The following is an 18726-nucleotide window of genomic DNA, read 5'->3' on the forward strand; positions in this document are numbered from 1 at the left end:
AAGATGGACTTATTTGATATTTATAGGACATTCCATCCAAAAACAACAGAATACACTTCCTTCTAAAGTGCTCATGGAACATTCTCCAGGATAGATCATATCTTGGGTCACAAATCAAGCCTTGGTAAATTTAAGAAAAATGAATTCGTATCAAGTAACTTTTCTGACCACAACACTATGAGACTGGATATCAATTACAGGAAAAAATTTGGAAAAGATACAAACACATGGAGGCTAAACAATACACTATTTAAAAACCAAGAGATCACTGAAGAAATAAAAGAGGAAATCAAAAAATACCTAGAAACAAATGACAATGAAAATACGACGACCCAAAACCTATGGGATGCAGCAAAAGCAGTTCTAAGAGGGAAGTTTATAGCAATACAATCCTACCTTAAGAAACAAGAAATATCTCAAATAAACAACCTACCCTTTCACCTAAAGCAATGAGAGAAAGAACAAGAAACCCCCAACATTAGCAGAAGGAACAAAATCATAAAGAGCAGATCAGAAATAAATGAAAAAGAAATGAAGGAAACAATAGCAAAGATCAATAAAACTAAAAGCTGGTTCTTTGAGAAGAGAAACAAAATTGATAAACCATAGGCAGCCTCATCAAGAAAAGAAGGGAGAAGACTCAAATCAACAGAATTAGAAGTGAAAAAGAAGTAACAACTGACACTGAAGAAATACAAAGGATCATGAGAGAATACTATAAGCAGCTATATGCCAAAAAAATGGACAACCTGGAAGAAATGACCAAATTCTTAGAAAAGCACAACCTTTGGAGACTGAACCAGGAAGAAATAAAAAATATAAACAGACCAATCACAAGCACTGAAATTGAAACTGTGATTAAAAATCTTCTAACAAACCAAAGCCCAGGACCAGATGGCTTCACAGGTGAATTCTATCAAACATTTAGAGAAGAGATAACACCTATCCTTCTCAAATTCTTCCAAAATATAGCAGAGGGAGGAAAACTCCCAAACTTATCCTATGAGGACACCATCACCGTGATACCAAAACCAGACAAAGATATCACAAGGAAAGAAAACTACAGGCCAATATCACTGATGAACATAGCTGCAAAAATCTTCAACAAAATACTAGCAAACAAAATCCTACAGCACATTAAAAGGATCATACACCATGGTCAAGTGGGGTTTATCCCAGGAATGCAAGGATTCTTCAATATATGCAAATCAATCAATGTGATACACCATATTAACAAACTGAAGAATAAAAACCATATGATCATCTCAATAGATGCAGAAAAAGGTTTCAACAAAATTCAACACCAATTTATGATAAAAACTCTCCAGAAAGTAGGCATAGAGGGAACTTACCTCAATATAATAAAGGCCATATATGACAAACCCACAGCCAAATCATCCTCAATGGTGAAAAACTGAAACCATTTCCACTAAGATCAGGAACAAGACAAGGTTGCCCACTCTCACCCCTATTATTCAATATTGTTTTGGAAGTTTTAGCCACAGCAATCAGAGAAGAAGAAGAAATAAAAGGAATCCAAATCGGAAAAGAAGAAGTAAAGCTGTCACTGTTTGCAGATGACGTGATACTATACACACAGAATCCTAGAGATCCTACCAGAAAACTACTACAGTTAATCAATGAATTTGGTAAAGTAGCAGGATACAAAATTAACGCACAGAAATCTCTTGCATTCCAAATACTAATTATGAAAAATCTGAATGTGAAATTAAGGAAACACTCCCGTTTACCACTGCAACAAAAAGAATAAAATACCTAGGAATACACCTACCTGAGGAGAGAAAACACCTGTACTCAGCAAACTATAAAACACTGATGAAAGAAATTAAATATGATACAGATGGAGAGATACACCATGTTCTTGGATTGGAAGAATCAACATTGTGAAAATGACTCTACTACCCAAAGCAATCTACAGATTCAGTGCAATCCCTATCAAACTACCACTGGCATTTTTCACAGAACTAGAACAAAAAATTTCACAATTTGTATGGAAACACAAAAGACCCCGAATAGCCAAAGCAATCTTGAGAAAGAAAAATGGAGCTGGAGGAATCAGGCTCCCTGAGTTCAGACTATCCTATAAAGCTACAGTAATCAAGACAGTATGGTACAAGCAAACAAACAGAAATATAGATCAATGGAACAGGATAGAAAGCCCAGAGATAACCCCACACACATATGGTCACCTTATATTTGATACAGGAGGCAAGAAGATACAATAGAGAAAATACAGCCTCTTCAATAAGTAAGTGTTGCTGGGAAACCTGGACAGCTACAGTTAGAAGTTAGAAAACTCCCTAACACCATACACAAAAAGAAACTCAAAATGGATTAAAGACCTAAATACAAGGCCAGAAACTATCAAACTCTTAGAGGAAAACATAGGCAGAACACTCTATGACATAAACCACAGCAAGATCCTTTTTGACCCACCTCCGAGAGAAATGGAAATAAAAAGAAACAAACAGGACCTAATGAAACTCAAAAGCTTTTTCACAGAAAAGGAAACCATAAATAAGACGAAAAGATAACCCTCAGAATGGGAGAAAATATTTGCAAATGGAGCAACTGACAAAGGATTAATCTCCAAAATTTACAAGCAGCTCATGCAGCTCAATATCAAAAAAACAAACAACCCAATCCAAAAATGGGCAGAAAACCTAAATAGACATTTCTCCAAAGAAGATATACATATTCCCAACAAACACATGGAAGAATGCTCAACACCATTAATCATAAGAGAAATGCAAATCAAAACTACAATGAGATATCACCTCACATCAGTCAGAATGGCCGTCATCAAAAAATCTACAAACAATAAATGCTGGAGAGGGTGTGGAGAAAAGGGAACCCTCTTGCACTGTTGGTGGGAATGTAAATTGATACAGCCACTATGGAGAACAGTATGGAGGTTCTTTAAAAAACTAAAAATAAAACTACCATACGACCCAGCAATCCAACTACTGGGCATATACCTGAGAAAACCATAATTCAAAAAGAGTCATATACCACAATGTTCATTGCAGCTCTAATTACAATAGCCAGGACATGGAAGCAACCTAAGTGTCCATCAACAGATGAATGGATAAAAAAGATATGGCATATATATACAATGGAATATTATTCAGCCATAAAAGGAAACGAAATTGAGTTATTTGTAGTGAGGTGGATGGACCTAGAGTCCATCATACAGAGTGAAGTGAGTAAGAGAAAAACAAATACCATATGGTAACATGTATATATGGATTCTAAAAAAGAAAAAAAAGGTCATGAAGAACCTAGGGTCAAGACAGGAATAAACATGCAGACCTACTAGACAATGGACTTGAAGACATGAGGAAGGGGAAGGGGAAGCTGGGACAAAGTGAGAGAGTGGCATGGACATATATACACTACCAAATGTAAAGCTGATTATCTAGTGGGAAGCAGCTGCATAGCACAGGGAGATCAGCTTGGTGCTTTGTGACCCCCTAGAGGGGTGGCATAGGGAGGGGGGGAGGGAGGGAGATGCAAGAGGGAAGAGATATGGGGATATATGTATATGTATAGCTGATTCACTTTGTTAAACAGCAGAAACTAACACAACATTGTAAAGCAATTATACTCCAATAAAGATGTTAAAAAATTAAATTAAATTAAATTTTAAAAAGGTAAACCAAAGGTACATTACAACTGCAACCCAAGCTCAACCCTGATCAATCCATCATTGGATTAAGATGATAAGGCCCAAACCACAACCCACCCACTCATTCTAGCTACTTAGTAAGGGAAAGGATGAATTGATTCTGGTGGCTGGTGATATCATTTGGAACCGCTACATATTTTAAAAACAATGTCTAATATATACCAAAAAATGGTAGGAAGAGATAGGACCATATGACTGAAAACAACAGCAAAAAAACCAAAAAACCAAAACCTCAGAAACAAATCGAACCATTATGTAGGTGAACTACACATAGGCATTAATAAATGTCTTTAAAAGAACTGTAGAGGAGGAGGATCAGGATAGTGGATTAAGAGGACATGGAGCTCACATCTCCCTATGAACTCATCAAAATACATCTACATGTTGAACAATTCTCACTGAAAACTAACTGGAAACTGGCAGAAGGAATCTGGTACAAACAAGGCTGTAAGAAAGATACACAGGTAGTCAGGCAGAATGGGAAGAACGTGACCGGGTTGGGCCCTGTGTTCCTGGGAGGTGACTCAGAGTAACAAGAAGAATACATGGGTGGACACCTGCCCTGGGGAGTGAGTGGTGAGAGCCACAGATTGGATGCCCAAGTCTGGGGTCCTGTGCAGGAGAGACAAGATTCCTTGGCTGGTTGGAGGACCACTGGGACTAACAGGGGAGCAGTGGGAAGCCTGAACACTCATGAAGAGCACATGAGTGCTGGGTTGCCCTCAAGGCAGGGTGGAAAGAGTTCTGCTCTAGTGGCTGCCAGGTTTCCCACAACCACCTCAGTGCGTGCCTCAGCCTGAGACGAGCCAATGCACCAGTGCTGCTCACTCCATGTCACAGCAGGGCATTAAATCTGGGGTGGTCATGACCAGGGAGAAAATTCGATCTTGGGATGCACAGACAACCTGGTCTTTGGGCGGAGCCTGGGTGGGATTGGGGTCATTGTTGATGCTTACTCAAGCAGAACATCACAAGCAGCCGAAATCTCTGATGGCAGTATTCGAACATAGCTCAACTCCTGATACTGAAAGTCCACATAGACAACAACAGTTCTATAGTGTGGTTCCACAACAGGGCAGGGGCAGCAGGGACGGGGGCAGTAATCAGCTGTGAGGGAAACAATTGTGGGAACCTATACAGGCAGCGTATCAGAGACAGCTTGAACCTCTGTCTGCAACCAACACAGGCCAAGAGACCCCATGGACCCAACTTACTTCAGCACTTCCCGCCACTTGGGCAAGGCTCTCAGTGTGGAAAAAGGGGGAAGCACAAAGGGAACAGAGCTGGCCCAGGCCAGACCCTCAGGGCTTCTGCTCCAGGAATTTGGGATCAGACCCCACCCCTCATAGGATCGTCATGGCCATTGAGCAGAGGGGAAGTCCCACTTCACACCTGGTGCCAGCTTTAGCTCCTCCATCTCTAGCCCCACTCCCTACCAAGCTGATAGCTACCAGCACATCCTGAGGAAAGATGTGACTTGTTTCCACACCAAATCCAGCTCTCCCACCAAAGGCACTGGGCACACATAGGGATGCTGCCACATAAGAACACCCCTTCAAGACCACAATAGGTAACTGTTTCACCTAAACTCATAGAAACAGAGAAAGTTAAGCAAAATGCAATGGCAGAAGAACTGTTCTCAATTGAAAGAGCAAGAAAAAACAGCTGAAAAAAAATGAAACATAAATAAACGATTTACCTGAAGAAGAATTCAAACCATTGGTTATAAAAAATGTTAACTGAATTAGGGGAAAGAATCTATCTATACACTAATAACTTTAATAAGAAACTAGAAAGTATTTTAAAAGACCCAATCAGAAATGAAGAATTCAACAGCTGAAATTAAAAGCACACTAGGAGGAATGAATAGCAAACTAAGTGATACAGAAGAATGCATAAGTGATCTGGTAGAATGATGTAAATCACCCAATCAGAACAGCAAAAGAAAAGAGCAAATTGTAAAAAATGAAAACATCTAGGAGTTCTCTGGTATATACTACTAAAGAAAATCAACAAAACCACAAGGGAAGAAACAAAGAGAAGAAAAATGAACAGAGAAGAACTACATGAACAAGCAGAAAATAAGTGACAAAATGGCAATAAGTACATACCTATTAATAATTACTTTAAATATCAGTGGACAAATGCTCCCTCAAAGGACACAGGGTGGCTGATTAAATGAAATAACAAGACCCTTCTATATGTCGCCTAAGAAACTCACATACACAAAGAAGGTGAGGAAATGAAAAAAGATATTTTACACAAACGGGAACAATAAGAAAGCCGGGGTAACAATACTCGCTTCAGACAAAATAGACTTTCAAACAAAGGCTATCACAAAAGACAAAGAAGGGCATTATATGATGATAAAGGGATCAATACAAGACAAGGATATTACACTCAGTGTAATATTAGGGGCACCTAAATATATAAAGCAAATATTCACAGACATAGTGGGAGAAATTGATGACAATACCATAACAATAGGGAACTTTCATACCTCACTTACATCAACGAACATATGATCCAGACAGAAAATCAATCATATAACAGTGGTCTTAAATGACACACTTGAACAGTTAAGATATCTATAGGACATTTCATCCAAAAACAGCAGAATACACATTCCTTTCAAGTGCACATGGAACATTCTCCAGGACAGATCACACACTGGGCCACAAAATAAGGCTGAACAAATTTAAGGAGATAGATATTATATCAAGCATTTTCCCCCACTACAATGGTATAAAATTAGAACTCAATTACAGGAAGAAAAATGGGAGAAGCATGAACATGTGGAGACTAAACAACATGCTACTAAAAAACCACCTGGTCAATGAAGAAATCAAAGAGGAAATCAGAAAATACGTTGAGACAAAGGAAAAAGGAAACACAACACTCCAAAATCTATGAGATGCAGCAAAAGCAGTTCTAAGGGGGAAGTTTATAGCAATACAGGCCTTCCTCAAGAAATAAGTAAAACCTCAAATAAAGTACCTAACCAACCACTTAAAGAAATTAGAAAAAGACAAAGGCCAAAGTCATCAGAAGGAAGGAAATAATAAAGATTAGAGAGTTAATAAATAAAATAAAGATCAAGAAACAACAGAAAAGAGGGAAAGAGGGAGGGGCAAGACAGGAGAAGGGGATTAAGAGATACAAAACTACTATGTATAAAATAGATAAGCAACAAGGATATATCATATAGCACATGGAATTATAGCCATTATCTCATAATAACTTTTACTGGAGTAAAATCTGTAAAAATACTGAATCACTACGCTGTACACCTGAAACTAATATAATATTGTAACTTTTTTTTTGGCTGCACCGTGAGGCATTCGGGATCAAACCCATGTCCCCTGAATTGGGAGTACAGAGTCGTAACCACTGGACTGCCAGGGAAGTCCCTAATATAATATTGTAAATCAACTATACTTCAATTTTTAAAAGTCTGTGATAAATATGTTCAAGAAAATAGAGGAAAGATAGACAAATTGGAAAAAGGATGGAGAATTTCACCAGAAATTTGAGGATATAAAAAAATTTAAATGGACATTCTAGAATTTAAGAATACATATCTAAAATTCTAACTCCTAATTTTCTATTCTACTTCTACCAAGGCATTCATTATATGTTTGTACTAATTACCTTGAAGTTAGGAGGGATATAAGTAGACATAATATTAGGAACCATTTTCAGAATAAACAAAATGCAAATGTCAATGAAAAAATGAGAAAGAGGTCTTTAAATCTTGTTAAGGGATGATAATTATAGTGTGAGCTTTTATATCCACAGCTTTCTGGCTAGTCAAAGCAGAAACAAACATATTTTACCAATCTAGATTTTAAGAAACCTTTTTTCTATATGATGGACAAAGTAAAAGCAACAGTCACTTACAGGAAGGTGTGTGAAGACAGCAAAGGTGCTACGGAGAAAGGCAATGAGGTCTACTAGGTAATCACTAGCTTTGTTGCCCAAATCTCCTGTCATCCAGTCATAGTCAGCCAGCTGTAGAAACTGGTCAATCTTCTGGTTTAAGTTGGTATAAATCTCTTCTTCAGCTGCATGTCTGGCATCCTGTGAAATATGAAATTTGAATAGTCATTCAAAATTCCAGTATAAGCAAAGCAGAAATCTCTGCTTGGAGACATCTCAAACTAAGTAACATAATTGAGAATATCAAGTAATATCACAGTCTCCATTAATTTTTCTTGTTTTCAAAAGCTCAGTAGAGTCCTTTCTATTTTGTATCTGCAAGACAAATTATTATATTGATTCACCAAATAGAGAAACTGCCTTCACTGCCCTCAGCTATCTGCATCCTTTGTACCTTCTTTCTTACCTATGTTTAAAACTACACTCATTCTCAGGATCCTATTCTCTTTCTTCTCTTCTGGGATTCCAAGAACCTCTCTTCCTGCAATATCAACCTCTCTTATAGTTGCTAGTCTTCACTTTGCTTATTTTAAGTATCCTGAAGTTTCTAATTTAATGCTCTATGTTCCCACTAGTTACTATCCTACCTTTCTAGATTCTTTATAATCAAGTTTCTTCAAAGATTGGCACACATTTCCTAAAATATGCTCTAATTAACAACAGTCCTGAAAAATGCTTAAATGACAGCAAAAAAGTTCCTAGATCAATTAACTCTGAGAAACCCAGTTTAAAAGAGTCTTGATTTACACTGGCATATAAAAGGCTCTAAGGAGTGTTATGGGACTAAAGCTCCAAGAAAAACATTTTTAGGAGAAAACAGTCTACACTGCAATCTAACCATCCATCAACATGGACTGGTCCAGGGTAATCCATGACCGCCAGGCTACCATATCCAATATCCATTTTTCAGTCTCATCTTACCCTGTTCTCTGTTGGCTTTCAGGACATAGTTTTACTTTTACTTTTCTGGCCTCTAATCCTCTCACTTCCACTGGATGATTTCAGCACCTCCTATGGCTTCCACTATATCTGTCCAAACCCTTTCTTGTTACAGACCCATATTTCTGATTGTTTCCTTCATTATGGCTCACAGAAACTTTGAATACTGTAAGTCCAGGACAAGAATAATCATAATTCCCACTCTTCACCTGTTCATTTCAGGCCAAGGCAGAGATTTAAGCAACATATTAGATTCCATTCATTCCTTCATAGTCACGGTGTCCTATAAATTCTACCCCCAAAACTTTACTCGAACTCATACCCGCCTCTCCATTTTCACCTTTTTAACGGCTGCATAATTTTACAGGTATTTACATACTATAATATAGGCATTGACTATGTTTACTTATCTGAACACAGTTCTAAGAGCATTTCTCTGCTTACATATTTACTTACTTGTATGATAATTTAATACTGTCCTTGAATTCCCATTTATTAAGTTTTCTTTTAATTAATAAACATTATTTTCTAGAAATCTGGGCTTAAAGAAAAATTGAGCAGAAAGTACAGAGCATTTCCAGATAGTGCCCGCCATCCCCCTTCTCACTGTTTCCCCTATTTAAAAAACCTTGCATTAGTGTGGAACATTTGTTACAAGAGATGAACTGATATTGATATTTTATTATTAACTAAAGTTCACAGTTTGCATCAGGGTTTACTATTTGTGTTGTACAGTTCCATGGGTACTTACAAATGGATAATGTCATGTATTCACTATTACAGAATCGTACAGAATAGTTTTCTTGTCATAAAAATCCACTCTACTCTATCCATCCCTCCCTTGCTCATCCCCCAAATCCTGGAAACAAACCATCGTTTTACTTTCTCCAGAACTTTGCCTTTCTAAAATGTCTTATACTGGGAACCATGTATGTAGCTGATTGGCTTATTTTACTTAGCAATGTGCAGTTAATTTTCCTCCATGTCTTTCTATGGCTTGATATTCATTCCTTTTCATCACTGAATAATATTCCATTGTCAGGATGTATCATAGTTTGTTTATCCACTTACCTATTGAAGGACATCTTGATAGCTTCTGAGTGTAGTCAATTTTGAATAATGCTACTGTAATGATTTATGTGTAAGTTTTTGTGTAGCTTAACATTTCAATTCACTTGGATAGTTACCAAGACGCATGACTGGTGAATTGCATGGGAAGACTATTTCTGTTTAGCCTTGTAAGAAACTGACAAACTGCCTTCCAAAATAACATTACCATTTTGTATTAGCACCAGCAATGAATGAGAGCTGCTATTGCTCCAGCATTTGTTGTCAGTGTTTTCAGTTTTAGTCTTTTTAAGAGTTGTACAATGGTATCACTGTTGTTTTAACTTATAACTCCCTCTCCATCCTTTGGTGTGGTATCTATACAGATCTTTTGCCCATTTTTAAAGTGAGCCCACATTAAACCCACTTTTTAATTTTCTTATTGTTGACTTTTACCCGTTCTTTGTATATTTTGGATATAAGTCCTTTATTAGATATGCATTTTACAAACATTTTCTCCTTCTTTTCATTCTTTTAACAGTGTCTTTTCTACAGCAGAAGTTTTTCGTTTTAATGAAGTCCATCTTATCAGTATTTTCTTTGATGGATTGTGTTCTGGTTGCTGTACCTTAAGTCATAGTGAAACCCAAGGTTACCAACATTTTCCCTAATGTTATCTTCTAAGAGTTTTATAGTGCTGTGTTTCACATGTAAGTTTGTGATCCCCTTTGAGTTAATTTTTAACTCAATTCAATTTTTTTTGAGTTTAACTCAAACTCAAATATTTAATTCAATTTTAAAGTGTAACATCTGTGTCTAGGTTCATTTTTTTTTCTTTTTTGCAGGTGGATGTCGAGTTGTTTCAACATTTATTGAAAACACTTTCATTTCTCCATTAAACCGAGTTTACTGCATGTCAACAATCAGTTGACTATATTTGCGAGAGTCTATTTCTGGGCTCCTATGTTGTTCCCTTGACCTAATTATCGTTTGTTTGTTTTTTTCCAATACCACACTGTCTTGATTACTGTAGCTTTATAGTAAGTCTTGAAGTCAGGTAGTGTCAGTTCTCCAACATTGTTCTTCTCCATCAATATTGTGTTGACTATTCTGGGTGTTTTGCCTCTCCACATAAACTTTGGAAACAATATGTCAATATCCACAAAATGAGTTGCTGGAATTTGGACTGGGACTGAATCTTTAGATTAAGTTGAAAAGAACTGATATCTTGATAAAATATTGAATCTTCTTATCCACGAATATGGAACATATCTCCACTTATTTAGACCTTACTTCTTTTATTACTTTTTATCAGAGTTTTACAGGTTTTCTCACATAGATCTTGTTTATCTTGTTAGGTTTATATCTATTTCTTTTTTCAATGTTAATGTAAATAGCATTATGTTTTTAATTACAAATTCCAGTTATTTGTTACTGGTATAATGATAAAGCAAATTACTTTTGTATATCAATTTTATATGCTGAACCTTGCTACATTCATTTATTACTTCCAGCAGTCTTTTTGTTATTAATTCTTTCATATTTTCTACCTAGACAATCATGTCATCTGTAAACTAAGTCAGTTTTATCTCTGTCTTCCCAGTCTGTAAGTCTTTTATTTCATGGCTTACTGAATGTTGAATAAGAGTGGTATAAAAGAACATTCCGGCCTTTTTCATGATTTTAGCAGGAAAGTTTCTAGTTTCTCACTATCAGGTATGATGTTATTTGTAGGACTTTTGTAGATGTTCTTTACCAAGTTGAGGGCATTCCCCTTCTATTATAGTTAGCTGAGAGGTTTTTATCATGAATAGGTGTTGGATTTTGTCAAATGCATTTTCTATATCTATTAATATGATTCTATAATTGTTCTTCTTTAGCCCATTAATGTGATGAATTACAATACTTGATTTTTGATGTTGAATAAGTCTTGCAGACACACTTGGTGGTAGTGTATAATTCTGATACATTGTTGGATTCAATTTCGTAATATTTTGTTGAGGATTCTGCATCTAAGTTCATGAGAAATATTAGTCTGTAGCTTTCCTTTCCTGCGATGTCTGGCTGGTATTATTGTAATGCTAGCCTCATAAAGTGAGTTACGTAGTATTCTCTCTGCTTCTATCTCCTGGAAAATATTATAGAGAAGTGGTGAAATTTCATCCTTAAATATTAGGTAGAATTTCTTTCAGCTTAATTAGCATATAACTGCCAAGTTGTCAGATATTTAAAATGAAAAACATAATGACTAAATATAGGTATACACTGCAAAAGGATTCCCCACATCAAGTTAATTAACACAGCTATCACCTCACATATTTACTTTTATGTTTGTTTGTTTTGGTGAGAACACTGAAGTTCTACTCTCTTAGCAATTATCATTTATACAATAGTGTAATCAACTATAGTCACATTGTTATATACTAGATGCTCAGACTATTCATCTTACAATTGAAAGTTTGTACCCTTTTATCAACCTCTATTTCTTCACCCCCCAGCCCTGGCAATAATGTTTCTGCTCTCTGTTTCTATGAGTTCAACTTTTTTTGTTAGATTCCACATATAAATGATACCATGAAGTATTTGTCTATCTGGTTTATTTCATTTTGCATAATGCCTTCTAGGTTCATCCATGTTTTTGCAACTGATCAGGATTTTCTTCTTTTTTTAATGGCTGAATAATATTCCACTGTGTGTATGTGGTGTGTGTGTGTGTGTGTGCGTGTGTAATTTAGCTATTCATCCATTAAGAGACACTTAGGTTGTTTCCATATCTTGACTACTTTGATTAATGCTGTAATGAATATGAAAGTATACATAACTCTTCAAGATATTGATTCCTTTGAATATAGACCCAGAAGTAGAATTGCTGGATCATATGGTAGTTCTATTTTTAATTTTTTGAGGAACCTCCATACTGTTTTCCATAGTGGCTGTACCAGCTTACATTCCCATCAACAGTACACAAGGGCTCCCTTTTCTCCACATCCTTGCCAGCATTTGTTATCTCTTGTGTCTCTTTTTTTTAATAGAAGTATAGTCGATTTACAATGTTAAGTTATTTTCTGGTGTACAGCAAAGTATAGCTATACATATATTTTATACACACACACACACACACACACACACACACACACACACATATTCTTTTCCATTATGGTTTATTACAAGATAGTGAATATAGTTCCCTGTGCTATACAGTAGAACTTTTTTATTTATCTATTTTATAAATAGTAGTTTGTATCTGCGACTCCCAAACTCCTAATTTATCCTTCCCCCATCCCCTTTCCCCCTTGGTAACCATAAGTTTGTTTCCTATGTCTGTGGGTCTACTTCTGTTTTGTAAATAAGTTCATTTGTATCATATTTTGGATTCCACATATAAGTGATATATGGCATTTGCCTTTCTCTGCCCGATTTACTTTATTTACTAGTATGATAGTCTCTAGATCCATCCATGTCGCTGCAAATGGCATTATTTCGTTCTTTTTCATGGCTGAGTAGTATTCCATTGTATATATACCACATCTTCTTTAACCATTGATCTGCTGATGGACATTTAGGTTGCTTCCATGTCTTGGCTATTGTAAATAGTGCACTATGAACACTGGGGTGCAAGTATATTTTCAAATTAGAATTTTCTCTGGATATATACCCTATCTCTTATCTTTTTGATGATACCACTCTAATGTGTAAGGTAATATCTCATTGTAGTTTTGATTTGCATTTCCTTAAAGATTTGTGATGTTGAACATCTTTTCATTTACATGCTGCTCATTTGTATGTCTTCTTTGGAAAAATGTCTATTCAGTTCCTCTGACCATTTTTTAATCAGATTGTTTTTTTGCTATTGAGTTGTATGAGCTCTTTGTGTTTTTTGGATATTAACCCCTTACCAGATACATGATTTGCAAATATTTTCTCCCATTCCATTGGTTGCTTTTTCATTCTGTTGATGGTTTCTTTGCTGTACAGAAAGTTTTTAGTTTGATGAAGTCCCACTTGTTTATTCTTGATTTTATTGCCTTCGCTTTTGGTGCCAACTCCAAAAAATCATCTCCAAGACCAATGTCAAAGAAGTTACCCTCTATGTTTTCTTCTAGGAGTGTTATGGATTCAGTCTTACATTCAAGTCTCTAATCCATTTTGATTTGATTTGTGTCTATGGTATAAGCCAGAGATCCAGTTTCATTCTTTTGCATGTGGCTGTCCAGTTTCACCAAACCCACTTATTTAAGAAATTATCCTTTCCTCATTGTATATTCTTGGCCCCTTTGTCATAAATTAATCGGCCATATATGTATAGGCTTATTTCTGGGATCTTCAATCTGTTCCATTTATCCATGTGTCTGTTTGTAGGCCAATACCATACTGTTTTCATTACTATAGCTTTATAATATAATTTGAAATCAGGAAATGTGTTGTTTCCAGCTTTGTTCTTTCTCAAGATTGCTTTGGATTTTCAGAGTCTTTTGTGGTTCCATACAAATTTTAATATATTTTTTTCAATTTCTGTAAAAAAAAGTACCATTTTGATAGGGATTGCATTGAATCTGTAGTTCACTTTGGGTAGCTTGGACATTTTAACAATATTAATTCTTCCAATTAATGAACATTGAATATCTTTCCATTTACTTGTGTCTTGCTCAACTTCTTTCAACTGGGCCTGGTGTTTTCTATTTTCGAAAGCCATTAATTACTGATTCAATTTCTTCAACAGATATAAGGCTATTTAGATTATGACTCCTTGTGTGAGTTTTGGTAAATTGTGTCTCTGAAAAAATTGGTTCGATTTATGTAGGTTGTTAATTTGTGGATATAGAGTTGTTCATAATATGCCCTTATTAATATTTTAATGTCCATGGAATCAGTAGTGATGAACCCTTCTTCATTTATGATATTAGTAATTTGTGTCTTCTGTCTTTTATTATTGGTCAGCCTAACTCAAAGTTTATCAATTTTATTGATCTTTCTAAAAACCCATGTTTGGTTTCATTGGTTTTCTCCTTTGCTTTTCTGTTTTCAATTATTTCTGCTCTAATTTTTCTTTTCTTTTGATTATTTTGGATTTAATTTGCTCTTCTTTCCCTAGTTTCCTAAGGTAGAAGCTTAGATTACTGATCGTGAAATTTCTTCTTTTGGAATTTATGCAGTTAATGCTATAAATTTCCCTATGAGCAGTGCTTTCACTGATGCCACAAATTTTAGTAAGTTATACTTTATTTTAATTTAGTACTGTTTAATTTCTCTTGAAACTTTTTCTTTGACCCAAGTGTTTTTCTGAAGTGTGCTGGTTAATCTCCAAATATTTGGGGATTTTCTAGCTATCTTTCTGTTATTTATTTCCAGGGTTTAATTCCATTTGGTCTGAGAGCAAGCTTTATATGATTTTTATTCTTTAAAAATTTTTAAGATGTGCTTTAATACCCAAAACATGGTCTGTCTTGGTGAATGTTCTTATGAGCTTGAGAAGAATATGTATTACGCTGTTGTTAGATGAAGTATTCTATAAATGTCAATTCGATCTAGCTGATTGATAGCACCATTCAGTTCAACAATATCCTTACTAATTTTCTGCCTCCTTGATCTGTCAATTACTGATAGAGGGGTTCACTAAGAGATTTTATCAGGAAGAGATGTGGCCTTACATAAAATACCTTTTTAGTATCTTTTTAAATACTCATGCATTTTTTCTCACCTGATCTATTACAGTAGTGAATAATTTTAAACAACTTTCTAATACTAATCATCCTTGCATTCTTAACATTGCTTTATCCCTGCTTTCTATGCACTTCTGGATTTTGTTTGATATTTTATTATTTATGATTTTTACATCAATATTTGTCTTTAATTGCTCAGGGATTTTATGGTGTCTTTTTAAGTTTATGGTGTCTTTTTAAGTTTATTTTTAAACTTAATTTCAGCTACTATATTTTTTTCCATAGTTTTAACACCTTTATTAAATCTAATAACTTTCATAAAGAGCCTGGCACACCTGAGGGAATCATGAGCTTATTAAATATTAGCTAACCTCATTTTATGACCAAATCTCTCTTTTTCTGTTGCTCTAATATTTATTTTATCAATTGCTATTATCTTTTTTTAAACATCTTTATTGGAGTATAATTGCTTTACAATGGTGTGTTAGTTTCTGCTTTACAACAAAGTGAATCAGCTGTACATACACATATATCCCCATATCTCCTCCCTCTTGCATCTCTCTCCCACCCTCCCTATACCACCCCTCTAGGTGGACACAAAGCTCTGAGCTGATCTCCCTGTGCTATGTGTCTGCTTCCCACTAGCTATCTATTTTACATTTGGTAGTGTACATATGTCCATGCCACTCTCTCACTTCATCCCAGCTTACCCTTCCCCCTCCCCATGTCCTCAAGTCCATTCTCTACGTCTGCGTCTTTATTCCTGTCCAGCCCCTAGGGTCTTCAGAACTTTTTTTTTTTTAAGTTTTGAATCATTGTTATGTTGACTTCACAAAAATTAACTGAGATATTTTCCATTTTTCTCTACGATATGGAGTAGTTTAAATTATACAGAAATTATCTGTTTCGTGAAAGCCTGAATGAATTCACTGGTAAAATCATGTGAATCTTCCCCAGTTTTAGGAAGTCTTTAACAACTTTTTCATTTTTTTCATAGTTATGTCAATTTTCTTTATCTTCTTTTCTTTTTTTAATATTTATTTATTTAGTTGGTTGCACTGGGTCTTAGTTGCAGCATGTGGGCTCCTTAGTTGTGGCTCACTGGCTCCTTAGTTGCAGCACACAGGCTCCTTAGTTGTGGCATGCAAACCCTTAGTTGTGGCATGCACCTGGGATCTAGTTCCCTGACCAGGGATTGAACCTGGGCTCCCTGCATTGGGAGTGCCGAGTTTTATCTACTGCACCATCAGGGAGTCCTCTTTATCTTCCTGAATCACTTTTTTAATCACATATTTTCCTATAGATCATTAAATTTATTAGCACAGAGTTATACAAAGTATTCTCGGTATTTCATTTCCTCTGATTATGAATTTCAAGTAATTGTGATTTATTTATTCCTTCCTTTCTTTTTTCTTGTCTCATTCCTTTCCTGCATTCCATGCTTTTATCATTCCTTCCTTCCTTCTAATTAGGCAAAGTAAATGATTATTTTTAAAATTGCAACACACCCTTGCTTGAAGTCTCTCAAAGACTTTAGTAGGATAAAGTCCAAATTATCTATCATTATAAAACAAAGTGCTTCACAATTGATATTTACCTACTTCTCTATGTCATTGCTACCCTTATTCTACACCAAAGAAGTATGATTTTATTTCATTATTTCATCTTTTTACATGAAGTTGCCTCACCTAAAAATGTCCCTTACTCCCTCCTCATCCTTTCTCCACCTGGACACCTCCTGCTGGTCCCAAGATACTACTGCTGGACACCTCCTACTGGGCCTTTTCTGGTAAGTCTTCCCTGAAGGTCTCAGAACTGAGATAAGTACCACTCACCTCTTCTTCTAGACCTGTCAGTGTTGATTTCCCTTGGAGCTCAATCCTCACACCTTTTCTCTATCTATATTAAATTCCCAAAAGAAAGCCAGCTCCATGGCATAAAATACCATCTTTACACTTATGAATTCTAAATTTTTATGTCCAGCTAAGACTTTATCCTGTCAATTTAATCTCTATGATAAATGACTAATAAATACCTCAAGCTTTATATGTGAAAAATGGAAATCTTGATTCTACTGCCACTCCCCAAAGCTGTTATTTTCTCGCTGTTCCCCATCTTAGTTAATCCAGTTTGCTTAGTTTAAGTTTCTTGGAATTATCCTTGACTCCATTCTATCTCTTATAATCTCATACCTAATCTAGCAATAAAACTTGCCATCTCTATCTTCAAAAATATTTCGTACCACTTCCAACCCTACCACTGTAGTCCAAGTGACCATTATCTCTTACCTAGACTACTGCAATGACCTTCAAATTGGATTCTCTTCTTCCACTCTTACTGACCTATAGTATATTTTCCACATAGCAACTAGGGTTACCCATCATAAATCAGGTTATCACCACCATTTCTAATCTTCTAATGACCTCATATTTCATTTCAAAATAAAATAGAAAGTATTTACTGGGGCCTACAAGTCCAGAAATCATATGACTCCTGACGATCTTGTCTCTTACCACCCTTACCAATAAATACTTCACGGCCAGACTGACCCCCTTGCATACTGATCACCTTGAATACACCAATACCTTCTACCATATTGTTACCTCTGACTGGATTGCTTATCTATCAGAAATCCAAGTGATTCAATTTCTTATTTCATTCAGGTCATTTATTTTTCTTCCTAGCTCTTACCACTACCTCACATTATATTAAATTTTTTGTTTCTGTATCATCTATCACCCTCACGAGAATATATGCTGTGTAAAGTCAGGAGACTGGTTTATTGCCTGGTATGTAGCAGATGCTTTATAAAAACTTGGAGAATCAGTGAGAGATTTAATGTATTTATTACATTATTCCAGCATTTTTTGCACAGTTCTTTATAGAACTTACAGTGCCTGTCTTCCCCGTAGATTATAGACTCTAAATCCAAGGACTAAGTATTTTCTCTTCCATATTTTATAGTAGGTACACAAGCAATATTTGTGATGGGGTAAATTAATAAATACCTTCATTCTATTTTGTAAGTGAGGGAATTCTTATAAACAAGGAAAGCTAAGGATACCAGCTTGATTAGGTCACATATGGTAGAAACAAGAAGGAACTCTGCAAGAAAATACCTTGAAGACCTTCTGATTGTTTTTGCCCCTTTTTCAGCATTAAGGTTTCCATCTGCAAGTGAAAGTTTTCTGGAAACAGTAGCTTAGGAAAATACACAATATGTAGCTGTTACAATTGCCATGTTTATACTGAGTTCTGGGTTAGTTGGTCTGAAATAGTCCTGGTAAAAATAAACTTTCAATGTGTTTTAAGCAATCAGTGTTTCCAATAAGCACTGTCAACATGACCTTTAGTGGTCTCCAGAACGTCTCCTTTACTAAGTATTTAACTGGCTGCTCAACCTCTATGGCTTCCTGTCTGCCTTTAATTTTC

At 35.6% G+C, this 18726-nt stretch overlaps 1 protein-coding gene across 6 annotated transcripts in view; it reads right to left on the minus strand.

Moving 5' to 3' along the window:
• The window catches only part of EXOC6B (exocyst complex component 6B), a 729400-nt gene that overhangs the window by 272109 nt on the left and 438565 nt on the right, over positions 1-18726 (minus strand). For all 6 annotated transcript variants that reach the window (XR_004352738.1, XM_032652455.1, XM_032652454.1 and 3 more), the window contains one exon: positions 7610-7789. Coding sequence is in view for 5 of the 6 variants with exons in the window: in XM_032652455.1 (XP_032508346.1) it covers positions 7610-7789 (180 nt within the window). In the remaining variant the exon portion in view is untranslated. The remainder of the gene's footprint in view (positions 1-7609; positions 7790-18726) is intronic.

The sequence above is a fragment of the Phocoena sinus genome, chromosome 13, assembly GCF_008692025.1.
Source record: "Phocoena sinus isolate mPhoSin1 chromosome 13, mPhoSin1.pri, whole genome shotgun sequence".
Lineage (NCBI taxonomy): Eukaryota > Metazoa > Chordata > Mammalia > Artiodactyla > Phocoenidae > Phocoena > Phocoena sinus.